Source organism: Somniosus microcephalus, chromosome 3 (assembly GCF_052327205.1).
Source record: "Somniosus microcephalus isolate GS21.2 chromosome 3, FLI_Smic_1.0, whole genome shotgun sequence".
Taxonomy (NCBI): Eukaryota; Metazoa; Chordata; class Chondrichthyes; order Squaliformes; family Somniosidae; genus Somniosus; species Somniosus microcephalus.
The window spans coordinates 172,155,180-172,181,176 of record NC_140989.1 but is presented as its reverse complement, the minus strand read 5'-3'; the positions used below and the strand labels follow the sequence as shown (position 1 = coordinate 172,181,176).

The 25,997-nt window shown below is 41.0% G+C and overlaps 1 protein-coding gene across 2 annotated transcripts; it reads left to right on the top strand.

The window, feature by feature from the left end:
* The first annotated feature begins 668 nt into the window (after positions 1-668).
* On the top strand, positions 669-25,529 carry srsf7b (serine and arginine rich splicing factor 7b). 2 transcript variants are annotated; one of them, XM_085981912.1, is made up of 9 exons: positions 669-725; positions 8,583-8,763; positions 13,155-13,331; positions 14,270-14,338; positions 14,439-14,516; positions 17,046-17,093; positions 22,383-22,460; positions 23,239-23,274; positions 25,111-25,529. In XM_085981912.1, exons 1-9 carry the CDS (start codon positions 698-700, stop codon positions 25,163-25,165), a joined length of 750 nt encoding a protein of 249 aa, XP_085838038.1. In that variant the 5' UTR covers positions 669-697; the 3' UTR covers positions 25,166-25,529. The 2 variants fall into 2 exon arrangements, with proteins under 2 accessions (XP_085838038.1, XP_085838039.1); XM_085981913.1 differs by lacking the exon at positions 23,239-23,274.
* The last annotated feature ends 468 nt before the right edge of the window (positions 25,530-25,997 follow it).

Sequence of the window (25,997 nt, the reverse complement as noted above, 5' to 3'; positions counted from 1 at the left end):
CTGGTCATTCATCTATTTCACTGTTGCTTGTGGGTTCTTGTCATGTGTAAAACGACTACTACCATAACAATGATGCACTTCAAAGTAATTAATTGTAGTGAAATGGTTTGAGAGATGTAACAAGGTGCTGTACAAATGCAAGTTTCTCCTTTGTTTATTTTATTTATAAAGGAAGGTTTTAATTATTTTCTTTCTGGTGCTTGCAATTCTGAACATAAAAAAACATAAAATATAGCGTGAACCATCTTTGGTAAAAGATTAAGATCAACATGTTCAAATCCGTGTAAAGCACACATTGATCAGAACTGCAGTGTGTGCCAAACCTAGCCAAAACCAGCTTCAAGCTTTGTAGACGTTGGGTATCAACTCCGCCTACTTCCTCCGCCCGATCTTTAAAAAACTACAAATTAGGATACGTACGCCTTCGCCCCAGCTTTTGTCGCGCGTTGGGAAGCCATTTTGGGTAGGCGAGCTGTTATTGTTGAAAAGAAGTCGCGGCCATCAATATGGATCCTGGAGAATGCCCCGCACAGCGCGCGCTGCCGCGCACGTGAGCGCGCTTCCCAACCGCCATCCGTTCCAACCCCCTCTGCCGAGTTCCCGTATGTGCCGATGCCCTAAGCGCACATGCGCAAGCGGCGCGGGGTTGGCTCTCAGTTAATGGAGAACAGGCGGAGGGAAGAGTGAGTGTGTTATTATGTCCCGATACAACCGGTGCGGTGGAGGTGAGGATCCCCCCCCCCCCCCAAAACCAACCCAACCTTAGCACGGAAGGAAAACCCAAACCGAAAATAAGAACGCCGAAACAAGCCAGCGTCTCATCCCTGGCCCCCCAGCCACCCACCCACGAAGTTGGATGCTGCTGTGCGATCCCGAAAGGTGCGGAAGCTGCCATCGGCGCGATGGTGGCACGCCAGCCTCTTCAGCATGGCGGGGGTTGAAGCTGCGTAATGGCGGCCGCTTGTTCTCTATTAGTCTTTCCTAACGTTGTTTTTCGTCTCCCGCAGCCCTCTGCGATTGAAATGTTTTTTTTAAATCATTGAAATCGCTTTACCTCGACGGTTTAAGTGTGCTGGTTGTGAGGAACATGGGGAGCAGCAACTGAAAAGGAAAGCAGTTGTGCGCGCGCTCTGTGGTGGGCCGTGCCAGGCGGCATTGCCTCCATGTTTAAGGGTACTCTCCGCTTCGTGGTTAAAGTGCGGTGGGAGAGGTGACAACCGAATGTGAGCTCGGTAGGTCCCGTCGTACAGACCGTCCTGGCGACCCTGGGTTTGGGCAGAGAAGCAAATGGAGGCTCGACAATGCGCAAGGCGATTGTACCCCAGTGTAACATTTTGACCCAATCCCGAGCACCGTTAACTGTTATCGTCTCGTCCAGTAAAATACGATTTAACAATGTTCCTTGTGGGGATTTAACGATTTTTTATTATTTATGTAAGATGATAGTATGCACCATTGAAGCTGTGACCCAGGGTTTAGGACACTCGGGGACTTCGAAATCAGAGTTTATTGAGAATGCTTCCACTTAAAAAAAAATACAACAGTGGACATTTTGGAGCTTGTCCCACTACTATTTTCTATCTTTTCTGTGCCCAGTGTGACAATGTTTTGCTTTGTGACCTTCATTTGATTGGATAGTTTTTCTTAAATGTTATGGTCGATGGCGAGGAGGGAATTCTTAAGCGAAATTGGTTGTCTTATGTGATGAGGTTATTTTATGATGTAATATTATGGATAAGATACTTAGTGATTGCAAGATGATCTTAAAGGGCTCAGGTTATGTCATACGCATGTTTATGACTAACAGAATCAGAAATTTTGGTACACCAGATCATTTGACCTACAATGCCTGTACTGGTTCTAGCTCCACATTCTAATCTACTCTAAACTTCTTTTGCTGCTCTTTTCCATAAATGTCCATATTTTTATTCAATGTTTATATAATTCCCTCCTAAATGCTGTTTTTTCCTTCATTGCCACTTATTAGTAAGTAATTCAATTTTCTGCTAATCTGAGAAAATTAATTCCAGCGATCCTCTTTGTTTTTAGTACTAAAAAGTGTCAGCCTTGACTCAGTGGTAGCGCACTCTGATCTGAGTGAGAAGGTTTTGGGTTCAAGTCTGATTCCAGAGACTTGAGCACATTATCTAGGCTGATACTTCAGTGCTGTATTGTGGGAGTACTGCACTGTCGGAGGTGTCGTCTTTTGGCTGAAATCTTTGGTGGATGTAAAAGATCCCATGGGACTATTTTGAAGAAGAGCAGGGGTGTTCTCCTGGTGTCCTGGACAATATTTATCCTTGAACCAACATCACTAAAAACAGATTACCTGGTCATTCTCTCATTGTTGTTTGTGGGACCTTGCTGTGCACAAATTGGCTCTGACGTTTCCTACATTACAACAGTGACTACACTTAAAGTACTTCATTGGCTGTAAAGCACTTTGGGACATCTTGAGGTTGTGAAAGTCATTGCATAAATGCAATTTCTTTATTTACTAATCCTGAGCTTTGGGGCCCCTTGTTTCAGATTTGGCAAAAATGTTTTTGCACTACTTGCGCATTCAAACCCTTTCTTAATTTTTACCACTTCTACTAGTTTCCTCCTTAATCATCTCTGCACCAAACATTTCTTTAAGTTTGATAACTATCCTCTCATTCTTTCTCCATTGCTGGCATGTTCAGCTTTTGCATCTATGAATTCTGGAATTCCCTTCCTGACCCTCTGAGATACTATATCCTGCTCTTCAAAATCTCCTTTTTGACCATTTTAGGATATGTTTCCTTTGTTTTTTCCAAAATGTGCTACATATTTGTATTTGACTGCAGTTGCCACATATCTACCGACTAATCTGCCTGTCCTGTACTGTTTCATTTTCCTCACAGCTTGCCAGCTAGTTTTGATATTCCCTCTATTATGTGCAGATCAGTTATATATAAACAAGATGTCCCAGCACTTTCCTAGTTAGTTTACTAATCCAAGAAATGTCCATTTGCTACAGCTATCCCTCTAGAACTCTACTGTTAATACTATGGGCCTTAATTTTAAGCATCCTATATGACACTTCATCAAATAATTATTAGTAGTCCAAATATACCACGGCTTCTGCATTTCCTCTCTTGATGCGATTACTATTTTTCTATATAGCCATTTTTATATACATCATAGAGCAATGTCATCTCCCAATAAGTGGCTGCATATTACATTCTTGTAATCTTGCAGTAAGAATTCAACTTTCCAATCAGGATGTTTAAAGCATAGTTATATAATGGGAGTAAATACAATGAAATTCTTATTATTCAGATGAAAATTGTGGTCACTATTTTGCAAGGCAGTATATAGTCATAATGTTATGATGGAACTACTAATGTGAGCAACTAGTCTGTAATTGATAAGTCTTGCTAATAGTTTTATTTCTCTTAACACAATTGAGCGCTGATGATATTTTAAACTGGATACGGTTCTAGCAATTTATACGGTTATTACAAAAAACTAGAACATAAGCTGTTGACCTTCAAGTACTTTTGACTATGTAGACTGTTGAAATTTCTTGAATTTGCCGGAAAACATACTGGCTTTTCATGTGATGATTCTGATCGGTTACTAAAATTTTCAATATCTTGTGTAGCAAAGAGATGTCCTCTTGTACAGTTTACAAAACAGTAGGAGATTTCGGTACAGTTTACAAAACAGTAGGAGATTTCGGTACAAGTATGCCTCTTGTGTACATCATAGGGAATGTTAACACTTTTTTTTAGAATAAACCTAAATCAAAAATGGTTTTGCAGGAGTTAGCATGCATGCACACTAGTTCAAGAACCTATTTTTATGTTCGTGGTTTCAAATAACCCAGTGTATTTAATAAGGAATTGGCTACTCTGGTCCTCGTCCTTTTCCAAAATGGATCCAGTCTAACTGTATTTGCTACCATGGTATTGCTCTAAAGCATATCTTGTAAATCTGGTATGCTGTTAAGATCTGTATTAAAATTTATCATGTTCCTGGTCTTGGGTGTGCTGCTGTAGAGAAAAACTAAGCAGTAGTCATGTATTTCTATAGCAAGGAAAAGTAGGAGGGTGCACAATTAGGCTGTTGTGCAACCCTTATTTTCCTGTTTGAATGGTATGTGTGGGTGAGAAGTCTAGGGTCGGGTTGACTGCAGAGAGCAATACAATTTCTTCCCGAATCAGATTGTCAAACTTGATTACTATACCTCTACAATAATGAATATATGTACAGTAGCTATCTTTGTAATAGCGTGCATGAAATTGAATCCCGGCTTGTTTTGAATATCTTGTTCAGGAAAGCAAAAGTACAGTTTTATATGTTTTGCTGTGTATTGTGTGCCAGATGCATTTTCTATTTAGCAAATTGTGTTGGAATGTGGAGGTCTTATATACTGAATCGTGGGACTTAATGTTTAGATGAAAAGTTGCATAAAACTACTTGTGTTCAGTATTGAGCACATATTTGATCTACCTCACTTCAGTGAGTGCCAATCTTGGCTGCACTTGTACAGAGAGGCACCAAGCTGAAGATAGTTGGAAGGAAATTTGGGTGGGAAGGTCCATAGAGCTGTAGTTGTGTGGCTTTTGGTGACTGGCTAGAAGTAACAATAGAATCATAGAATGGTTACAGCACAGAAGGAGGCCTGTCGAGCCTGTGCCGGCTCTCTGCAAGAGCGCTTCAGCGAGTCCCACTCCCCCAGCCTTTCCCCGTAGCCCTGCAATTTTTTTTCCTTCAGGTACTTCTCCAATTCCCTTTTGAAAGCCACAGTTGAATCTGCCTCCATCACCCTTTCAGGCAGTGCATTCCAGATCATAGCCACTCACAAAAAAGTTTTTCCTCATGTCTTCTTTGCTTCTTATGCCAATCACCTTAAATCTGTGTCCTCTGGTTCTTGACCCTTCCGCCAATGGGAACAGTTTCTCTCAATCTAGACCCCTCATGATTTTGAACACCTCTATCAAATCTGCTCTAAGGAGAACAACCCCCGCTTCTCCAGTTTATCCACGTAACTGAAGTCCTTCATCCTTGGAAGGGATGCTGGTCTGGGGCCAGGTTTCAGCCATCCAGGTGCAGATCTGTGGCTGAGGGAGTGCTAGCCCAGGGAACTTGTATGAAATGATAGTTCAGTCCCTGAATCATAAGATTCTGAATATTTCCTAATTTGCAAGGGCCCCATGTTACTGCCAGTATTGTGCTCTTTGTTCATTCTCAAATGTAAGAAACTTAATTTTGACAATTCGGCGTGCAAATATTCCAATATGCACCTCAGTTTTGTAGTTTGAATTAATGTACTTTACTCTAATTCATTTATTGCATCTAATAAAGGCAAACCTAATTTTGTCATCTTTTCCCATTGTTGGCACTGCCAAACTTATCGTTCAGTTTGAACCTGCAGCTGCTATCTGTTTAGGTTCAAGATGAGTGTAGGATCTGATGCATTAGTGTTGATAGTGAAAAATGTTAAATAATATTTGATTTAAAAAGACCAAGACTAATTTAAAGTTAACTTACGCACATGGAGCTGTTTATTTTTCACAATGGGATACATCAAATTTGGCTATTCTTTAGGCTGATGCTAAGTTATGGTTCTATGGGCAGTGGTCACCTTCTGGTATCTCACCCAAGTGGCCATTTTTCACAAGAGCCTAGACTGAGTATCAATAGATTATTTAACTGTAAGGGGATAATGGGTAATGCAATCTCATCAGCAAATGTCCATTAGTTAACTTTTCACCAAAGGTCATGGTGATCAGGATAGGATCCCTGAATGATTTTTCTCCTTCCTGGCCAAAGATAGTTGAGACTAATTGTTGTACCCCTATTACCGCCCTAGCTCAGTTTAGCTAATGGGACAGATCAAGAATCCAACCTGATACCTTCTGATCTCAGTGACTCAGTATGTTTTCTTTGCCAACTGAGTGGCAATGGTGGTTAGTGAGCCAGCTTCTCTGAGGCATAAAACATGTTTGACCTAGGAAGAACTAGTAATAGCAGACAATCTAGAGTGGGGGGGGGGGGGGAGAAAGAGAGAGGAGAGAGAGACGAAGCCATAACTGGCTGATATTTTTAATGCTCCTTCAACTTGGATGAAATATAGTACTTAAATGCATTTGGATCTATTACGTCCACCTGAGAGGGTAGCTGAGCCTCGGTTTGAAGTCGTATCTGAAAGATGGCACCTCTGATAGTGCAGTACTGAGGGACTGTGGCTTGAACCCACAACCTTCTGACTTGGAGGCAAGAGCGATACCACTGAGCCATGGTTTAATCCACTCTAACCAAAGAGTTCCCTTTTTTAAAACTTCCCTCATCAGATTCAAGTTACTTTATTTTAACTTGGTTTTTGATATCTGTCTTGATGCATTTCAGGGTCAGTGGTTCACTCTATCTAAATTGCTGCTGTTATGCACACATGCAGGCATACCAATCATACTATGAAGCAAGTAAGATGGGGCCTTGTGTGACTAGATTGTCGTCATAGGTTTACAGTCTGCCCAGCCAAGAGGTGAGGAGTGCTCTCTAGCCTTCCAATTTAGTTAGTATGGGGTGTGCAAGAAAGAGCATGGATGAGGGACGAGTCCTATACAGCTCCAGCAGCGACAAATTAGCGAATTACAGCTCCAGCAGAGACAAATTAGGGAATTACAGCTCCAGCAGAGACAAATTAGGGAATTACAGCTCCAGCAGAGACAGAAATTAGGGAATTACAAGACTTTGGCAAGTAAATTGTGTGACCTATTTCTACACTAAGGTGTTAGACTGCATTTCTGGTGGCACCTAATCATGTAGATTTATAGCCTGTCCACGTGATTGGTTTACTGAAATAACACACTGCATTATTAAACCAATTTGTATTCACAACTATGGACACAAATCTTGAAGTTATCTATATTGAATGAATCAAAATCCAGACTGCATTTTGTAGCAAAATGACAAACTATAAACAAATAGGCATTAAGTTGCCCTTGTTTACAGTGCACAATTGTCTAGGGTTCTAAAGTATCACCAGTTGTATGCAATCAGTTTATGGTACTTGCATTGGTGGTGGGTTGCAAATAAAATATTTCCCATATTTTAGTGAGTCCTTTGGTATATTAATTTTGTTTATACTTGTTTATATATATGTGGATATATATCAACATATTTTCCACAATTTTACAGCAACTTACTGCAGGCAGCTATGTTCAAGTACATTGAAACTACTGACCATACAGCTTCTAAATGCAGTTGCTGCCCCACTATAGACTTACTGTCCATCAGTGTAACTTAGTTCAAAAGTTCTACAATTAGCTGCTAATTCTCCCTTTGCATCCTCTAAGCAGCTTTCTCTGCTGCTACAAATTTTATAAAATATATCATTTAGTAATGGTTGAGGGAGGAATGTTGGTCAAGGCATCGGAATAGTTATTTTGGGTAGTGCCATGTTTCTTTTTATTGACCACCTAATTACTGGAAGATGTTTAGTTTAATGTCTCATCTAATTGGCACATCCAACAAGCACTTCCCTACGTACTGCATCAAAATGTCCACCTCGATCATATACTTCAATCCTGGAGTAGAGCTTGAGCCCACAACCTTGGCTCAGAGGTGAGTGCTAACATCTGAGCCAAATTGACAGTTTCTGATCGGATTATTCTAACCATGTGGTTAATCTGGACAAATCTCACCCAATGAATTGCTTCCATATCAACACATAGCACAGCCATAATACTCACCGGCCTGCCGGTACTCTGCTCACAACCTAACCTGCCTCTGCTCCCAGGCCTACTTGGTCTTTTTCATTCACCCTCCCCATCACCTCACAATGCCCTTTTCCTTCACCCACCCCTTCCCCTCACAATGCCCCCACCCTGGGCCTTCTGTTCTCTGGCAGGCCTCTTGCTCTTGGGTTTGTAGCTCTCCAACTCGTACAAGTAACAGATATACTTGTCTTTCTTAAAATCTGTGCTCTTTTCCTATTTTGTCCACTTTCCTTGATCAAGAATACATCGCCCTTTCTAATCAATCCTCACTGTTGCCAACATCTAATATGGCCTCCAGTCAACTCGTCTTTTTGTATTTTTCTTTCTGACATTGAGTCAGTGGCATTCTGGTTCCAAATGAGCCGCGTACCAAATATTTCCTTTGCATCCCTTATGCAGCTTTCTCTGCTGTCAAAATGTATCTCTCTAGCACATAGGCATTTCACAGTGATGTTGCACTTCACCTGCCCCAATAACACATTATTTTTGCATTCATTAACTGAGAACCTTTTTTTAAAAAAAAATTAGTATTATAAAGGGATATTTTTCACTTGAATTATTAAGTCAGTCTAGTTGTGGAAAAGAATCTTGTATTGCCCTTTAACAGATAATATCTTTGAATGCTAAACATTCTCTAGTTAAATATTTGACCTTGCCACTGAGGCTTTCACCCTTCCCTATCTCCCTTAGTATACATTGATGTTTGTATGTATGTATCTAAAGCACAGCCCCTATAGTTATCGCAGATAGCTAAGCCTTGTATATTTAAAGTAGTTTCATTTAGTGTTTTGTTTTGTAGACTCTAATGATGTCTGATGTGCATCTCAACAGAAACCAAGGTCTATGTAGGTAACTTGGGAACAGGTGCCGGTAAAGGGGAACTAGAGCGTGCATTCAGCTACTACGGACCACTGAGGACTGTCTGGATAGCACGGAATCCCCCTGGTTTTGCTTTTGTGGAGTTTGAGGAGCCTCGAGATGCTGAAGATGCTGTTCGTGGTTTGGATGGCAAGTAAGTAAACTTTAAAGGGGAACTAAACCCTGTTGGTAAAGTCACTGCTTTCATTGTTGCTTCTTGTTCTTTCTAATTACATAATATGAATGTTTTCAGCTGTTTTTAAAAATTCTGGTCAGAGCACACTTGCTTAGATTGTGTAGGTACTGAAGGCAGGTTTTTGTTCCTGTAAAAGTAGTGATGGAAATAATATTATGGCACATGTGTAACCTGTCCCATGAAATCAATTTCTATGTCTGCAGGAACTTACTCATATTATTTAGGAACATGGTTGGTGGGCATAGTGTGCTCTGATCAGAGGAAAACAGAACATCTGAGGATCATTCACAGTATTTTAAATGGAAAGAATGAATAATGAAAGGACTGACTTTACCATTTGGATTTAGCTCCCCTTTAAATAATGGGCAGTTGTCGATGAGTGACAAATGTACAAAATTGTTGTATATATGTGTGTGTGTGATTGGTGTGCTTGGTATCCATACATTTATTTTTATTTATTACAGTAAATACAATAGTGTATGGATAAGAGACCTATGACAGCTGCCATTACTGTAACCAAACCTGTATTAAACACTCGTGTGGTCTGGCAACTGTGGAAATGACAAACTATTTCCACAGTTGTCATGTCATTCGCCAGCATACCAGTACTATTTTTCCCATCAGACAGCCTGTCCAGTAACTGAAGCTATGCACGACTGCTCTTCTGCCCTGTTTAAATTCTATCTTGCAGTCAAATTCTAAGCAGTTAAGAGCCTTCTCTTCCTGGTGTAAATGCTTAGCTTTTTTTGTTGGATTCTCCCTGTGCAACAGGCATTCGGTGGTGGGGAGGAATGGAGATAGTTGCTCCTAAACTGGTGTCTATATTGTTCTGCAATCTTCCCATTTGCTGGGAAGTGCTTGGATCCATCTTTAGAAGCTACTGTGTGGGCAGTCTGCAGCATAAATCTGCATTGATGTTGATCAGAAGTTCCCAAACTCTTTTTTCCTGAGGCCCCCCCCCCCATAGCGATTGGACGTTCCATGGGCGCACCCATCTTAAGTAAAAGTGGAGGGGGTAATTATTCGCACAAAATGGGCGATAGCGAATCGGCAGACCATTTTAGATCGCTCATGATTTCCATTGAAGTCAACAGGAAAGAAAATCGAGCATGGTGTAAAACGAGCTGCTGATTTGTTATCGGCCCCTTTTAGCACTATCGCCGAAAACCAATCGCTTTCTTCCTTCACCCCCCCCCACGCATTTTTGCATAGAGGGTTTCATTTTCTCAGCTAACAAGATATTGTTTAAGACAGAAATCAACATAAATAGCACTGTACTAGTACTATACAACTGAATAAACTTGAACTTAAAAGAACACGATGACTCGCCCTTATCTCAGTCATTAGGATGAGCCTGTTTGCTAGCGCACAATTTGTGGAATCTCAGTTTGATTTAGAAGAGTTTCAACCGCCAATCAGTCTCTACATTCAAGCTGCTTCTATACTTATTTATGATGTAAATATGTGAAAAAATTCCTATTTCAGACAGATACTTTGAGGCAAAGTGGAGAAATAATTCAGTGGCTCTTTAGGATAACGCGGGGAACTCTTTTTGAATTGAGACACAGAACTGATCAAAAGGCATGACTTTAAAATTGTCTCAAAACAGAATCACCGATACTGTTGATCAGATTCTCTTTCAGACTCGCACCAATTTGGGGTTTGCTACAAAGTCCTGTGAAATTGGATTGTGAACCCAGGCAAAATCATGCAATTCATTTGCCTCTCTTTTTGGGGTAATATTCGCTGAATTTTGAGCAAAGCTGAGACATGCTCCAGAATTGCATCTTTAGGACTGATATTTTGCAGACCACAATAACAGAAGACAATATTGGGAACATAGCCCCAATGTAACCTTGCATAGGGTTATCTCAGCACAGTCTGCAATGTTTGAATAGTAACCGATCACTTGCAGAGCACCTCTGGTCCAACCTTTGCCTCTAGATATCAGCGTGAAATCAAACGTCCTGTGCTGAGATTGCCCTATGCGAAGCTGCATCGGTTTATACTTTTTCTTTGAATTTCAACCTAAATTTGTTCAATATCGTAAGTTAAAGACATTCAGATTTTTGAAGCTCCTCCTCTGGCTATGTAAGGTTGCATCGGTGGCTTACCTTCGCGGCCAGCCCATTCTCTTCGTGCCCATCCCCTGACATCCTTGTCACCCCGGGAGCTGCTGTCGTAGCTAGTTGGTCCATCACTCCCTGTGGCACCAGGCTGCCTATTTCTGAAAATATGCTTTGGGAATGGGTAACCCTTTTCACCATTTGTTTCTGTTGTCAAACCTTCGATTCCATTTATCACTTTCACAGCAGGGATCTGCTCCTATGATTGTGCTAATGCTCTGTAACTGAATATTTTTGAGGTATTAAGAGTGACATGAGATGATCCTCTGGATGTTCCTGTTTTCCTGTGGTGAAACACCTGGGTTCCACTTGTCCCAATCCCTTTGCTGCATGCCAGAGATTTGGACTGTATAATAGAACTGGAGGTTTGAACACTTCTTGCACTTCATAGTGCAGCACTTTGGCACACTGCCAAATTCTCCCATCCTTTTGAAAAGGTATTTCATTAGATTCTGTTCTGTATTGAGTTGTTGAGTTGAGGGCTTCCTGCTTCAATGCTCACTGGTGAAATAAGTAGGATCTATGGCTAAGATATTGTAAGTTTAATATTTCATCACAGTTTAGGTGATTTGAAGTAGCAGCCAGTTGTTTCTTGCAAGAGTTTCATATGATCAAATAATGTGTATTGGAGTGCCCTCACTTGCAACAGTCCTGATTTAAAAACTAATTTTATTAATACTCAAAAAATTGTGACCACATGAGTGTTATAAATAGAATACACTATGGAGGGAAGTGAAATACAGTTTTTATTTGCACTTTGGGACAGACTAATTCTCCTGCGACTTTGTCGCTCGTGGATTGCTAACTCTGCCTGTGGACAAATTGTATTTCTCGCTTTCTATCCTGTATCTTCTGTCAGCTGTCATTAATAGGCTATTTAAATTGATTTAATCGTCTTTAAATCATAACTGATCTGTGGTCCCAGCTTTTCCACAGGACCACATATACAGCATGAGATAATTGCCCGACTGTCCTGAACTGCAGCTTCATAAATAACATTTTGATCATCATGCACATACAGGGCTATGCTTACCTTTTCTTTTGTCTCTGTTTTCTCTTTCCCCTTTTCCACAGGAATTAAGGATAATACTATTTTTGTTAATAAGTGGTAAATGCCATCAAAACATATTTTTCTTAAAGTAAGAACAATTTTGGATTTGCTCTAGTTCACAGGTGTTGGCATCAGTCCCAGTTGAACTTTATTCTGCAGTAGTAGTTTATTTTCCTTCTTTCAGTGTTACATTCTTTTGGTTTCTGTCACAGCTTTATTAGTGTCTATGACTTCTCACCTGACCCCCCTCATGACTGCTTGCTTTCCTTTCATGCCCCTTTTCCTTTCTAAACTTCAAACCAAAGTGAATAGCTCTTGTATAGCTGCATTGCTAAAAGTCATTGGAAAATACATTGCCATGCTTAATCTCCCTTTTAAAAAGTAGGGGCAATGGGTCCCTGTTAGACACTGTGTTTTGCTAACTTGTGAACCTGATTTAACTCCTTTGCTGTCCATATAACTCCTATGTTCCAGCTGTTTACATTTAATTTTCATTAGGATGGATGGAGTTTTTCCTGTTGCTCCCTCGCCAATTAAACAGTGTAATGCCTTTAACCTTACAAGTACTCTTGATTTGCTCCCGTTTTTCTTTTAATTTTGTGTATTTTTTGATTCTCTGTCTCAGCTGTGTTCCTGTTTTTTTCCAGTCTAGTTTCAAGGGAGGTAGGTACTGTTTGTCGTCTACTCTTTTCCCCCACCACCCAGTTCAAATTGATTGTTTTGAATTTGCTTCTTCAGGCTGGTGGCTGAAGTATGTTGTGTTTTTTTAAGATTTTGGTCAGATCTTCAATGCCTTTCCTGTTATTTTTCTAATACCAAACGGGTCTACTTGTATAAATATTGCCAAGCAAGTTGTGATGTTATGGGCTTCATTGTAATTTTGCATTGTTCTACATTTGGCCTTTAATACAGTGGTGATCTAGTGTTCACATCCCTGTTGCAAAATAAAACTTGTATGGGGAGGGAGAAAGGGATTCTGACCATGGGTGGTAGAAGCCCAGCTAATGCACATTTCATTGTATGCAACATAAAATGAGGTACAGGTTATGCTGTTGAAGCTTTAAGTGTCAGTCATTTCATAGCGACAGTATTGTTCTAGTTATACATTTTAACTGGTACTTTGTGTTGGGTTGCCTTTGACTTTGTATAAACACGAATTTCTTTAACTTAAGGGTAATTTGTGGTTCACGTGTTCGAGTGGAACTATCAACAGGAATGCCACGGCGCTCGCGCTTTGAGCGGCCACCAGCACGCCGCCCCTTTGACCCAAATGATCGATGCTATGAATGTGGAGAAAAGGGGCATTATGCTTATGACTGTCATCGCTATAGCCGACGCAGAAGGAGCAGGTATGAGTTGCTAATCTCAATGACTTTTAATACTGCTTAAAAACATTTTTATTTAAGTATATCTAAGCAACTTTATTTTAATCTGAATAAAGAAATGCAGTGCTTTATCATTGCTGCTTGCTTCTTTACATTTAAGTGATAATCAGGCCTTGTGGCATTTTTTGCTTGACTTTTTTGAGTTTGTGAATGTTTTGAATATTAATGATCCACCTGGTCCGAACCTTTCAGGTTTCTTCGTTTGAGTCAGTCACCGCGATTCAGAATGTCGTGAGCCTCATGATATCAGGCTGAGGCATCTAGCAAATTCAACAGTTTTGATGCGCCTAGAGCATACGGTGATTGGCATGAGGCCAGATCCCCTCGAGAGCCTGCTACAACTAGCTTCACCTTAAGATTCTTTTGAGGGCAGAAAAAGTTTGAGTGAGACAAGGTGATCGCCGTTATGCTGTAAATTGGCTTTCAATTGGGCCCCTTTCTAGAGGAACGCCAGATTGACCGCATTCCCTCGTAGACAAACCTTCCTGCGTCAATCAAGCCTCACTTTGGCTCATTTGGCTGTCAGTTTGATCGTCGTTAGATTGAAGAACATCTAGATGCTGCGATGGTCTGATAGATACTTCTAGATCGCCTAGATCTGCTAGACCTTGATCCAAAGAGAGGGTCGACTGACCTGCAAACTTGCAAGGTTTACTTTACGTACCACTTACAAAGTGTTTTTACGATGCACAAAATACTAAAAAATATGTAACATTTTATTAACTGAATCTACATTATGTAGATTTAATCTAAAAACAAATAATAGGTCCCCAAGTTGTCTTCAAACTGACAGACACAAATACTGTATTATAGCAATCTTGTTTTCTGATTCCAGCAGAGGTATTCCAAGAATATAATGCTGAGCTGGCTAAATTTAACACCGCTTTCTTTTGTTAAACCAGGTCCAGATCACGTTCACGCTCAGGGGGAAGAAGGTATACCCGTTCACACAGCCGTAGCCGTGGCAGAAGGTAAGTCTTTATTGAGGGATTTAGTTTTGAGAAATGCTGCCTTCAGTTTTCTAGAATGCCCTGTACAATTTTAAAATAATAATGTTCAACTTTTATCTAGGTCCAGGTCTTTTTCTCCGCGGAGGTCCAGGTCTTTTTCTCCAAGAAGGTCTCGGTCATTCTCTCCTAAAAGGTCCAGGTGAGTGAATGTTTTTCTCTTTCTCTCCCTTCCTCTGAAATTGAAATAACTTTTTGAAATGTATTGAGCAGTGAATGATGCTGTTTTCATTGTTGCTGGTTAAAACCCAGTGGTTACAAATGTGGTTTTCTGCCTGGCAATTTTTAAAACTTGACCCGGCAAAGTGAGCACCTCCTGTTAGTGGCACTGAGAAGTTGCCATCATGGGAAGCATGTTGGGTAAAACTGGTGCTACAGGTGCTGTTAATGCAAAATTGAGCTTTTGATTTAAGAAAATTTGAGTCGTATACAAATAATTTGCCCCTTAATTTGCATGCATTTAGATGACAGCAGTTCAGTCCATGCAGTGAGTTAATGGTACTCATAATACAGCCAGGCCAGTTTGTGGCCTGTCTTCACTTCACCTTTTGGTTGTTGCCAGACTAATTGCTTTGTATGCCTCTAGGTCTCCATTCATGACCTACTTTGCTGTGGGCTATTGACAGCTGCTTTTCTTCAAGGTGATAAGGCATGGGAATGCTATTGGGATATTCCAGCTTCCATACAGCAAATGAAAGGGCCTTATTGAAATAGAAATATTTAACAGTTTATTAGTGGTTCTGTAACATTTCTCTTTCTGGGAAGTGCCTGGCCTTCACTTGGCAGCAGCTCGATATGGTTGAAATTGAGAGCTCAATGTGTTAGGAATCGGGTGCAGACTCTTCTATCTTTCTCAGTTGCAACATTCTTGAGAATATACCTTGCAAGTCATCTGGGATGATTCTGGATTTCTTGACGTGCAATTCCTGATGTAGGTAAACCTTTCTGGGCTGCTCCAGACACTGCAATTCAGCACTACAGTCAAGAGTTTCCCTGCAACATTGGGAGCTGGTCCAGGTGCTTTGGAATCCTCTTGTGAAAAACAAAGCAAAATGGGACTAATGCTGCCACTTTGATAACAATAAGCTTGTATGACCGTTTTACCGATGTTCAGCAGCATAAGTGAACCCTGCTGGCTTTTAATGTTGGAGGCAAGTCTGCATGGAGCTTCACTTGTATGTTAGGTTCTTTTATTGTTTGGCTGATGATATAAGGTAAGTTGATGCATAGAAAATCTGCTGTACTTGCCCAAAATCTGAAACTTAATTTCTGTCCCTCCCACCTAAAGCAAACTGCAGAGTTGGTATTTGTGAACAGACCTGAGATTTAAAGCAGATGCCATCCAATATCCTTGAATATACAAGTGTTCTTGTCTGCTATACAAGTATTTTGATACTGGAAGTTATGTATAGCTGTGTAAATATAATTATACATCACATGACTAGAGTTCAGCACTTCATTTATCTGGTCCTGTAAATTATCATCTAACAGACCAGATGTGTGAAAATTGTCTGTTTTATACTAAATTTGCCTGCTTTTTTTGGCCAGTTTTATAGAATTTTTAAATACCTCTTACTTTGTATATTCAAGAGTATAAGTTGGTATTTGCTGTAGCTCTGTCTTGTCTGACCACAAATACTAACCCATCTCTGCTGAGCTTTCTTCAGGTTGATGGAACAGAAATTAACCTGGAGCTTTCTGCAAATTGGATGCCTTATTCATGCAGCTAGGTGAGATGAGAACTGACTTTTGGAGGGAGGATATTTACTGCTAATGAGTTACCAACACTTGAATTTGGTGGGAGTACAGTATTTGAAGTTCTTTCCAGCCATACATGGGGGTGTGTCCTCTTTTTTTTACTTTTGAAAGATTTTCATAATGTGCATCTTGTATAGTTTCAGCTTATATTGCAAAGAATTACTGTACTTAGAAATTGCAACACAAACAGGCCAGTTGGCCCAACCAGTCTGTTGGTCTGTGTTTATCTTCCCCATGAGCAGTACTCCTATTCCCATATGCCTGCTCTATTTCCCTTTCCTTCAACCACCTATCTAATCTTTTATATCAAGTGCAGTTGTTTGTGCATCACGTCACAAAACCACTGCAAGCACATTCCCCAAAACTGTCACTGTAATGTATAATTCAGACAGCCAATGATGAACTAGTCCATTTATAAGTGACCTACCCTGTACATCATACCAATTTTTTCCCCCTTTCCTTCCTCCTCTCCATTGATCCCCTTTGTACCTTTAGTTTTATAATAAGATTGTTACTGTGTTGTTACAAATGGCCTCAATTGTAATGTGCTTTAAAATCGAAGGAAACTTAGTGAATAAGTACTTAGAATATGAACTATAGATATATTTTTTTTTTTAAATAGACTTTAGAATGGCTGGTCAGGTTTTTTCTAAACACAAATTGAGTTTTAGAAACTGAGTGAACAAACCAAATTACAAAACCCAATGCTGATGATTGTGTAGGCATTGCCTTGTCTGAGTTCACTTTAGTTGTTTATGGAGGAAATGGATGCAATCTGGGCCCTTTGGAAGGGCTAGCAAATGGTTTTTAGGTTAAATTAAGTACCCTGTAAGTATTTCCTAATAGCTCACTTTTCCCCTACCACAGGAAGATCCATTATTTTATTTTTATATCCGTCTTTTTGTCATTATAGGTCTAGATCGAGGTCACGGTCCAGGTCTCTGTCGAGGCAACGAAACAGGTTTGTTTAATTTTCTTCATGTAATATCCTTTCTTTCCAGTAGTTGACAGATATATTGAGTATGTATCTATTTGATCAGTTGTCGATTATGATGGGGCTATGTTAGACACATTTGGGGGTGAATATTGATTAGTTGCAATAACATTTGGAAACAAGTTAAAAGAAAACTTCAGTTCAATATTAATATGGTAAATTTATGGGGAAAACTCATCAAGGTGCACTCAATGGTGGGACGAGTGCAGATTTGCCCTTTTAATTCTGGTTGTTGCTTTTTGGGGTGGGGAAGGGGACAAGCAGTGAGCAGAGATCAAAAACCTATGATGGGGAGGGAGGAAATGGGACAGGTCATTTCATTTTTTTTTAGCAGTACTAGAAGAGTCTTAAGGGGCTGTCATCTTGGCTGGTGTATGGGTAAGAGGCAGAAAAATACAAAAGTTGTATGTGGTAGTTAAGAACTTGACAACTTGAGATGAAATATTACATGCAGAAACTAAATTAATATGCAAGACTTGTAATTACATCAAGTAAGTTGGTAATGTAATTTGGAAGAAATGAACATGATTGCAGTGACGCAAATACATAGTACATATGCAGCAATTTTGATAAGCAGAAAGGGAATTTATTGGTAGTTAAGTTTATTCTCTTAAAATTATATTTCAAATGTTTGACATTAAGAAGCTAATAAGAAAAGAAAGAACTTGCAGTTATGTAGCGCCTTTCATAATCTCAGGATGTCACAACATGATTGATAGTCAATGAATTTCTTTTTGAAATGCAGTCACTGCTATATAGACAATCACTGCAGATTGTTTGTATACAACATCCTATAAACAGAAAATTAGATAAGTGACCACATAATCTGTTTGGTGTTGGTTCAAGGATAAATGTTGATCAGCTACCAGGACAACTCCCCTGCTCTTCAAATAGTGCTCTCCCCCAAAGCTGTCTGGTTTACATTGCTGTCCTCTACTTTCTGGCCTGGTTTGCTGAGGTCCTCTCATCATCTCTGGTTCCCTGATGTGTTTGCTTGCTGTTGCTCACTTTACCAGTGCTGCTGCTACCTCTGCTCCAGTGTTGCCAACCTGGGGAAGCTACAACACAAGACTACATGCATGCTAAACAGCGGAAGAAGCATGCTATAGACAGAGCGAAGCGATCCCACAACCAATGGATCAGATCAAAGCTCTGCCATCCTGCCACATCCAGTTGTGAATGGTGGTGGACAATTAAACAATTTAATGGGAGGAGGTGGCTCCATGAACATCCCCATCCTCAATGATGGCAGAGCCAATCACATGAGTGCAAAAGACAAGGCTGAAGTGTTTGTAACCGACTTCAGCCAGAAGTGCTGAGTGGATGATCCATCTTGGCCTCCTCCTGAGGTCCCCACCATCACATTCAGCTATTTCGATTCACTCCACGTGATATCAAGAAATGGCTGAGCACACTGGATACAGCAAAGGCTATGGACCCCGACAACATCCAGCTGTCCTGCTGAAAACTTGTGCTCCAGAACTAGCCACGCCTCTAGCCAAGCTGTTCCAGTACAGCTACAACACTGGCATCTACCCAACAATGTGGAAAACTGCCCAGGTATGTCCTGTCCACAAAAAGCAGGACAAATCCAATCTGGCCAATTACTGCCCCATCAGTCTACTCTCAATCATTAGCAAAGTGATGGAAGATGTTGTCGACAGTGCTATTAGGCGGCACTTACTCACCAATAACCTGCTCACTGATGCTCGGTTTGGGTTCCGCCAGGACCACTCGGCTCCAGACCTCATTACAGCCTTGGTCCAAACATGGACAAAAGAGCTGAATTCCAAAGGTGAAGTGAGAGTGACTGCCCTTGACATCAAGGCAACATTCGACCGAGTGTGGCATCAAGGAGCTGTAGTAAAATTGAAGTCAATGGGAATCTGGGGGAAAACACTCCACTGGCTGGAGTCATACATAGAAACATTAAAAAATAGGAGCAGGAGTAGGCCATTTGGCCCTTTGAGCCTGCTCCGCCATTCAATATGATCATGGCTGATCCTCTATCTCAATACCGTATTCCTGCTCTCTCCCCATACCCCTTGATGCTTTTTGCGTCTAGATATCTATCTATCTCTTTAAATATATTCAGTGACTTGGCCTCCATAGCCTTCTGTGGTAGAGAATTCCACAGGTTCACCACCCTCTGAGTGAAGAAATTTCTCCTCATCTCAGTCCTAAATGTCCTACCCCGTATCCTTAGACTGTGACCCCTTGTTCTAGACCCCCCCCCCCTGCCCCCCCCCCCCCCAAAGCCAGGGGAAACATCCTTCCTGCATCCAATCTGTCTAGCCCTGTCAGAATTTTATACGTTTCAATGAGATCCCCTCTCATTCTTCTAAACTCTAGTGAATACAGGCCTAATCGACCCAATCTCTCCTTATACGACAGTCCTGCCATCCCAGGAATCAGTCTGGTGAACCTTCGCTGCACTCCCTCTATGGCAAGTATATCCTTTCTTGGGTAAGGAGACCAAAACTGCATACACTACTCCAGGTGTGGTCTCGCCAAGGCCCTGTACAACTGTAGTAAGACATCCTTGCTCCTGTACTCAAATCCTCTTGCAATGAAGGCCAACATACCATTTGCCTTCCTAACTGCTTGCTGCACCTGCATGTCTGTTTTCAGTGACTGGTGTACAAGGACACCCAGGTCCCTTTTGTACATCAACATTTCCCAATCAATCACCATTTAAATAATACTCTGCCTTTCTGTTTTTCCTACCGAAGTGGATAACTTCACATTTATCCACGTTATACTGCATCTGCCATGTATTTGCCCACTCACTCAACTTGTCTAAATCGCCTTGAAGCCTCTTTGCATCCTCCTCACGAGTCACAATCCCACCTAGTTTTGTGTCGTCAGCAAACTTGGAAATATTACATTTGGTTCTCTCATCCAAATCATTGATATCTATTGTGAATAGCTGGGGCCCAAGCACTGATCCCTGCGGTACCCCACTAGTCACTGCCTGTCGCCCCGAAAAAGATCCATTTATTCCATCTCTGCTTCCTGCCTGTTAACCAATTTTCAATCCATGCCAGTATATTACCCCCAATCCCATGTGCTTTAATTTTGCACACTAACCTCTTATGTGGGACTTTATCAAAGGCCTTCTGAAAATCCAAATACACCACATCCACTTGTTCTCCCTTATCTATTCTACCAGTTACATCCTCAAAAAAACTCCAGTAGGTTTGTCAAACGCGATTTCCCTTTCATAAATCCATGTTGGTGTTGTCTAATCCCGTTGATATTTTCTAAGTGTCCTGTTATCACATCCTTTATAATAAACTCTAGCATTTTCCCTACTACTGCTCTTAGGCTAACCGGTCTGTAGTTCCCTGTTTTCTCTCCCTCCTTTTTTAAATAGTAGGGTTACATTTGCCACCCTCCAATCTGCAGGAACTGTTCCATAATCTATAGAATTTTGGAAGATGACAACCAATGCATCCACTATTTCCATGGCTACCTCTTTTAGTACTCTGGGATGCAGATTATCAGGCTTTGGGGATTTCAGCTTTCAGTCCCATTAATTTCTCCAGCACTTTTTTTACTAATACTAATTTCCTTTAATTCCTCCTTCTCACTAGACCCTTGGTTCCTTAGCATTTCTGGGAAGTTATTTGTGTTCTCTACCATGAAGACAGAACCAAAGTATTTGTTTAATTGCTCTGACATTTCCTTGTTCCCCATTAGAAATTCTCCCGTTTCTGACAGTAAGGAACCTACATTTGTCTTCACTACCTAGCACAAAGAAAGATGGTTGTGCTTGTTGGAGGCCAGTCATCTCAGCCCCAGGACATTGCTCCAGGAGTTCCTCAGGGCAGTGTCCTCGGCCCAACCATCTTCAGTTGCTTTATCAATGACTTTCCCTCCATCATAAGGTCAGAAGTGGGGATGTTTGTTGATTGCACAGTGATCAGTTCCATTTGCAACTCCTCAGATAATCTGCATGCAGGAAGACCTGGACAACATTCAGGCTTGGGCTGATAAGTGGCGAGTAGCATTCCTGCCACACAGCTGCCAGGCAATGACTATCTCCAACAAGAGAGTGTCTAACCATTGGCCCTTAACATTCAACGGCATTGCCATCGCTGAATCCCCCACCACCAACATCCTGGGGGATCAGCATTGACCAGAAACTTAACTGGACCAGTCACACACATACTGTGGCTACAAGAGCAGATCAGAGGCTGGGTATTCTGTGGCGAGTGTCTCACCTTCTGACACCCCAAAGCCTTTCCACCATCTACAAGGCACAAGTCAGGAGTGTGATGGAATACTCTCCACTTGGCTGGATGAGTGCAGCTCCAACAACACTCAAGAAGCTCGACACCATCCAGGACAAAGCAGCCTGCTTGATCGGCACCCCATCCACCACCTTAAACATTCACTCCCCCCACCACTGGCGTATCGTGGCTGCAGTGTGTACCATCTACAAGATGCACTGCAGCAACTCACCACGGCTTCTTCGACAGCACCTCCCAAACCCGTGACCTCTACCACCTAGAAGGACAAGGGCAGAGGATAAATGGGAACGCCATATCCTCCAAGTTCCCCACCATCCTAACCTGGAAATATATCACCGTTCCTTCATCGTCGCTGGGTCAAAATCCTGGAACTCCCTACCTAACCACACGGACTGCAGTGGTTCAAGAAGGCTCCTCAACACCACCTTCTCGAGGGCAATTGGGGATGGGCAATAAATGCTGGCCCTGCCAGTGAAGCCCACATCCCATGAACGAATTTTTAAAAAGTCTCTTCAAATGTTAATACAGGGAAGCCTTTTGAACTGTCTCAGGCTTGCAGGACTGTTAACAGTAGCTTGATTGGTCTGAATCTACTAATCAGGGAGTAGCAGTTTTTATTTTGAGAAACTGAAAATTTAAACAACTGAGCTTGCAGATAGCTATGAATGCAAACTTGCATTGAAACTACAACTGGGTATTTTGGGGCTGGATAGTGGGAGCTCGCATGCCAGATTCAGCCTGTCGCAGGTTCCACGGATCTCGTCCAAGCAGGCTAAGGATGAAAACTGGCTATAATTTAGTTGAGTGTGTTCTGCAAGCAGAAATTACATTATGGCCTTGGAGAGTGCACTTTGTTGATTCACCATGCTGCCAAGCATGGGAAATTATAGTTGAGACTTCTGTAGTTGTGAAATAATTGATCCTCAAGTGTGGGATAAATTCAATGTACAGCTAATGCATGTTTTTATTGCTGTCGATTAACATTTTTTATCTTTTGTAGGTCTCCATCTCCTGTAAGAAGATCTCCTGTAAGAAGATCACCTCTAAGAAGATCCAAGTCTGGATCTCCTGTTCGAAGGTGCGGAAACCAAAACAAGCATTCTTACTAATTGTTTCTGTTCAATTTAAACATTTTCTGTCTTCCAACCCTATTTTCCCTCCCATGTCAATTTTTAAATGTGATTTTGTGTGGTGCATGCTATTCCCTAGCCACAGACTAAATGGTTGACCTGCTCCCAGCTGTCTGAAGTTATTCTTGAGCCAGTTGCTAGGAGGTGTGGATGAATAGTATGGATTGACTACTTTTTTGTTTTTGTGCCATTTGAGTGTCCATAATATTGATGGCATACCTGTGATCATGAACTTGTGATGCTGGGAATTCTAGTCATAGTATATTGGAATACTGCTGTGATGCTCCTGTGTTATGGGGACTAGGTCCCAATTGGATATTGTTTCATCTGTGGGACCTGGATTTGAATCTAGCCCAAACTGATCTTTGAGCTCTTCATGAAGTAAGTTTGGGCAGTATGAACTCGGACCCTAATAGGCCCACAGCACAAAATTGTCCATAAATTGGCTATCTCGATCAAATGACGAAGATGGCTAGTATAGGGAAATTTACATTGGTAGAATCTCCTCTTCTGAGAGTTGAGGCTTGTTAAGGCAGAGTAGAGGGAGCTTAACTCTGCAGTTTGCTGTGCTGTAACTGACCTAGGGAGTGATGCTGTTCAGTTCCTCACAACTGGTATTCTCCCCCTCTTGCGCCCCCCCCCCCCCCCCCCCAATCCAGAAATATTTGTGGTGTTGTTTGTCTTTGGATGCTTTGCTAACCTGTTTACCTTCCTTTCCAAAAACAGTCGCTCAAAGTCTAGATCACTTTCACCAAAGCGAAGGTAAGGAATTATTTTTAAAAAGAACATTTAGAAACCAAGGTGAAGGGGCAATATCTGCAGTGTAGGGCACAATGAGGGTGGGGTAAATCAAGAAATGGTAACCTGCGTTTTGAAAGCCTGAAGATGGTAAGAGGAAGGAATGACTGAGAAAGGTGGGGAATTCCAAAGTCATTTAACACAAGTTGAATGGGTGTCAGTTCGTGCCTTTGTCTGCATATTTTTCACATTATAATAGTCGGCAATGAAGATTTGAGTCTATAGATGAAAATTTTGTGCATTGAGAATTGTACATAATTTGTGCTTCTCCTTTATTGCTGTTGGTGATTTTTTTTGTTGCTGAATTGTTTTCTTTGGGGTGACGGCCTTCCATTTTGAGGGCCAACTGGGACTGTGCTGCTGTTCTTGGAGTCTGTTTCTGCCTTCCATCTATTGCTGTTCATTGTGTGGACTGGGTGTTTAACTTGCTAAAAGGCATAAGGAGATTTTAGAAAATTATGCTGATGCATCATTGCTTAAATGGATTTTTTTTCCTGTGTGCAGTGCTTTACACTTGTCTGCATTAAATTTCACCTGACATTGTTTACCTAAATCCCTATGTTATCCAACTCATTCTGTAAGTTCTAAGTTGCCTCTTCTGAACCCACTTCTCGAGTCTTGTTTGGTATCCCTTGCAAATTTGCATTGAGTTTCTGAATTTATGTAAATTAAGTCATAGTGATCTTATTACTGAGCCCTGGGACACTGCACTCAGTACTTCTATCCTGCTCTCTTTTCCCCCCCACCCCCCCGCAAAGTAATGGCACCTGCATAAAATAGTCCCCCTACATCAATTTTGTGTGTTTTATTAGGCATCATATTCAGCACATGGAAGCAGTAGAAAATGTAACATTGAAGATGTGTCTCTGAAGTATTGGGCTGCAAGTCCTACTTAATTATATCCAAGACCTACCTGCTAGGTGTCAAATTGAATGTGATCTAGATGGTATTTCATTAATCTGGTTGGGTGAATTCACTTGGTGTTTAGATAAAAATTAAGTGTTGCAGATGTGTACGCTGCATTAACTGCTGTGGTTATTGAAAAGGTTGTGCGCTACTTGGGGATATTTGCTGTTAGTGATTCAAATTTTGAGAATGCAGTGGATTCTCCTTCCCTACTTTCTGTAAATATTTGTATGACCTATTGATTAAGGTCATTTATTAAAATATCTGAAATAATTGTGCTTTATTTCACGCCAGCAAATTCTTATGTGGATGTAAGGAATTTTATTGCTTTAAAAAATTGACTTCTGCATTAAAATTTTTTGCTTGTGGTCACATCTCTGCAAAACATTTTTCTCTAACGAACCAACATTACTTAGGATGGGATAGAAGGGGAGTTGTCATAAACACTAAACTGCCCCATCAGTGTAGCCTGTATTTAATGTTGACATCTACATTTTATTTCAGTAGCGCCTAAAATCAACTAACATACAAACAGGATCCACATGAAGAAGCTATGGCATACAAATTCTATACTCTTGCTTAACTCGGTTGTTGTTTTGGCTTATGGAATCGTGCCCTACTCCTCCTTGCCACTGCAACTAATTCAGTTCCAACTTCCTTTTGTAAAATTTTATTGTCACCCTAATAGGTTATAAAGCAATATTGGCAAAAGCCTCGGAGTGGGACACCTGACTACTTTATTGATCAGAGATGCCTGAGAGAAGTTTTATTTTGAAAATTGGGGGGGGGGGGGATTGATGGTTTCTTGAAATATAGATGATTGTGGAAGACAAACTAATTTTACTTGTGTATTTGAAATGTTACTCCAATGACTTTTTTGTTTTTCTCCCTCAGTCGCACACCATCTGAAAATTCTCGTAGAAGTGCAAGTCCCGACAGAAATGACTAAGTTGCAAGGCAGAACTTTAGAATGAATGTTTTTTGTTTACATTCTTTGAAGTTGTACGAGAATCTTTTGATTCTTTGTGGGTTTTTTGATTTGATTTTAAATGTAAGGGCTTGTTTCTAACTTAATTTTTCATGCTTCCTTTTTCCTCCTTTGTGGGAAAAAAAATACATGGCGCGGGTAGGACTGATGTTTTGTTTTTTTTTAAAAAAGTACACATCTTAGAGTAGAGACTAAACCCAGTAACCTGCATTTTTTCCTGCATAACTGTGTTGTATTCTTTTGTTCTAATGTCAGATTCCTCTCAAACCAGTTGAAGTGTATCACATTTTTGTATCTGGAAATAGAAATAAATAAATTGTCCTGAGGTGTGTGCGTGTTAATTTTTATGCATCCATCAGAGAACCATTTGTATTCGGACAAATTTACTGGCTGACAGATCTCCTGTGGTGTTGCTCATAGGGAGTTAAGAGATTTTAGAATGGGTGCATTGCCAAGTAGTTCCAGAGACACTGACTTGGGAGCAACTCTGGGACTGAAGTCTACCAATATTTTGAGCAGGGGTCTCGGGAATTACTGCAGAGGGAGGTTCTTGGAACATGGGGGCAGGTCCTACGATCACTGGGAGAGGGATCTGGGAATACCGATGAGGGCATTCTTGCTATTTGGAAGCATTGGGGTAATTCTAGGATCACGAAGCAGTGGGAATGTTACGTAGGGGCTTGAACACTTGGAGAGGGAAGAGTATCTTGGGGTCCAGCAGTAATTTGGGTAGGGGTATTTGTAACATTAAGGACCAGAGTGCAGAGTTGCTAGGATCTTCCAGTGTGGGGGA

What these genes read in the sequence shown, in the direction of transcription:
- srsf7b (XM_085981912.1), top strand. Translation starts at nt 698, where the DNA reads ATGTCCCGATACAACCGGTGCGGTGGAG. An exon ending in AGCCGACGCAGAAGGAGCAG is followed by an intron (nt 13,332 to 14,269) that starts GTATGAGTTGCT and finishes TTGTTAAACCAG; the next exon opens with GTCCAGATCACGTTCACGCT. An exon ending in AGCCGTAGCCGTGGCAGAAG is followed by an intron (nt 14,339 to 14,438) that starts GTAAGTCTTTAT and finishes ACTTTTATCTAG; the next exon opens with GTCCAGGTCTTTTTCTCCGC.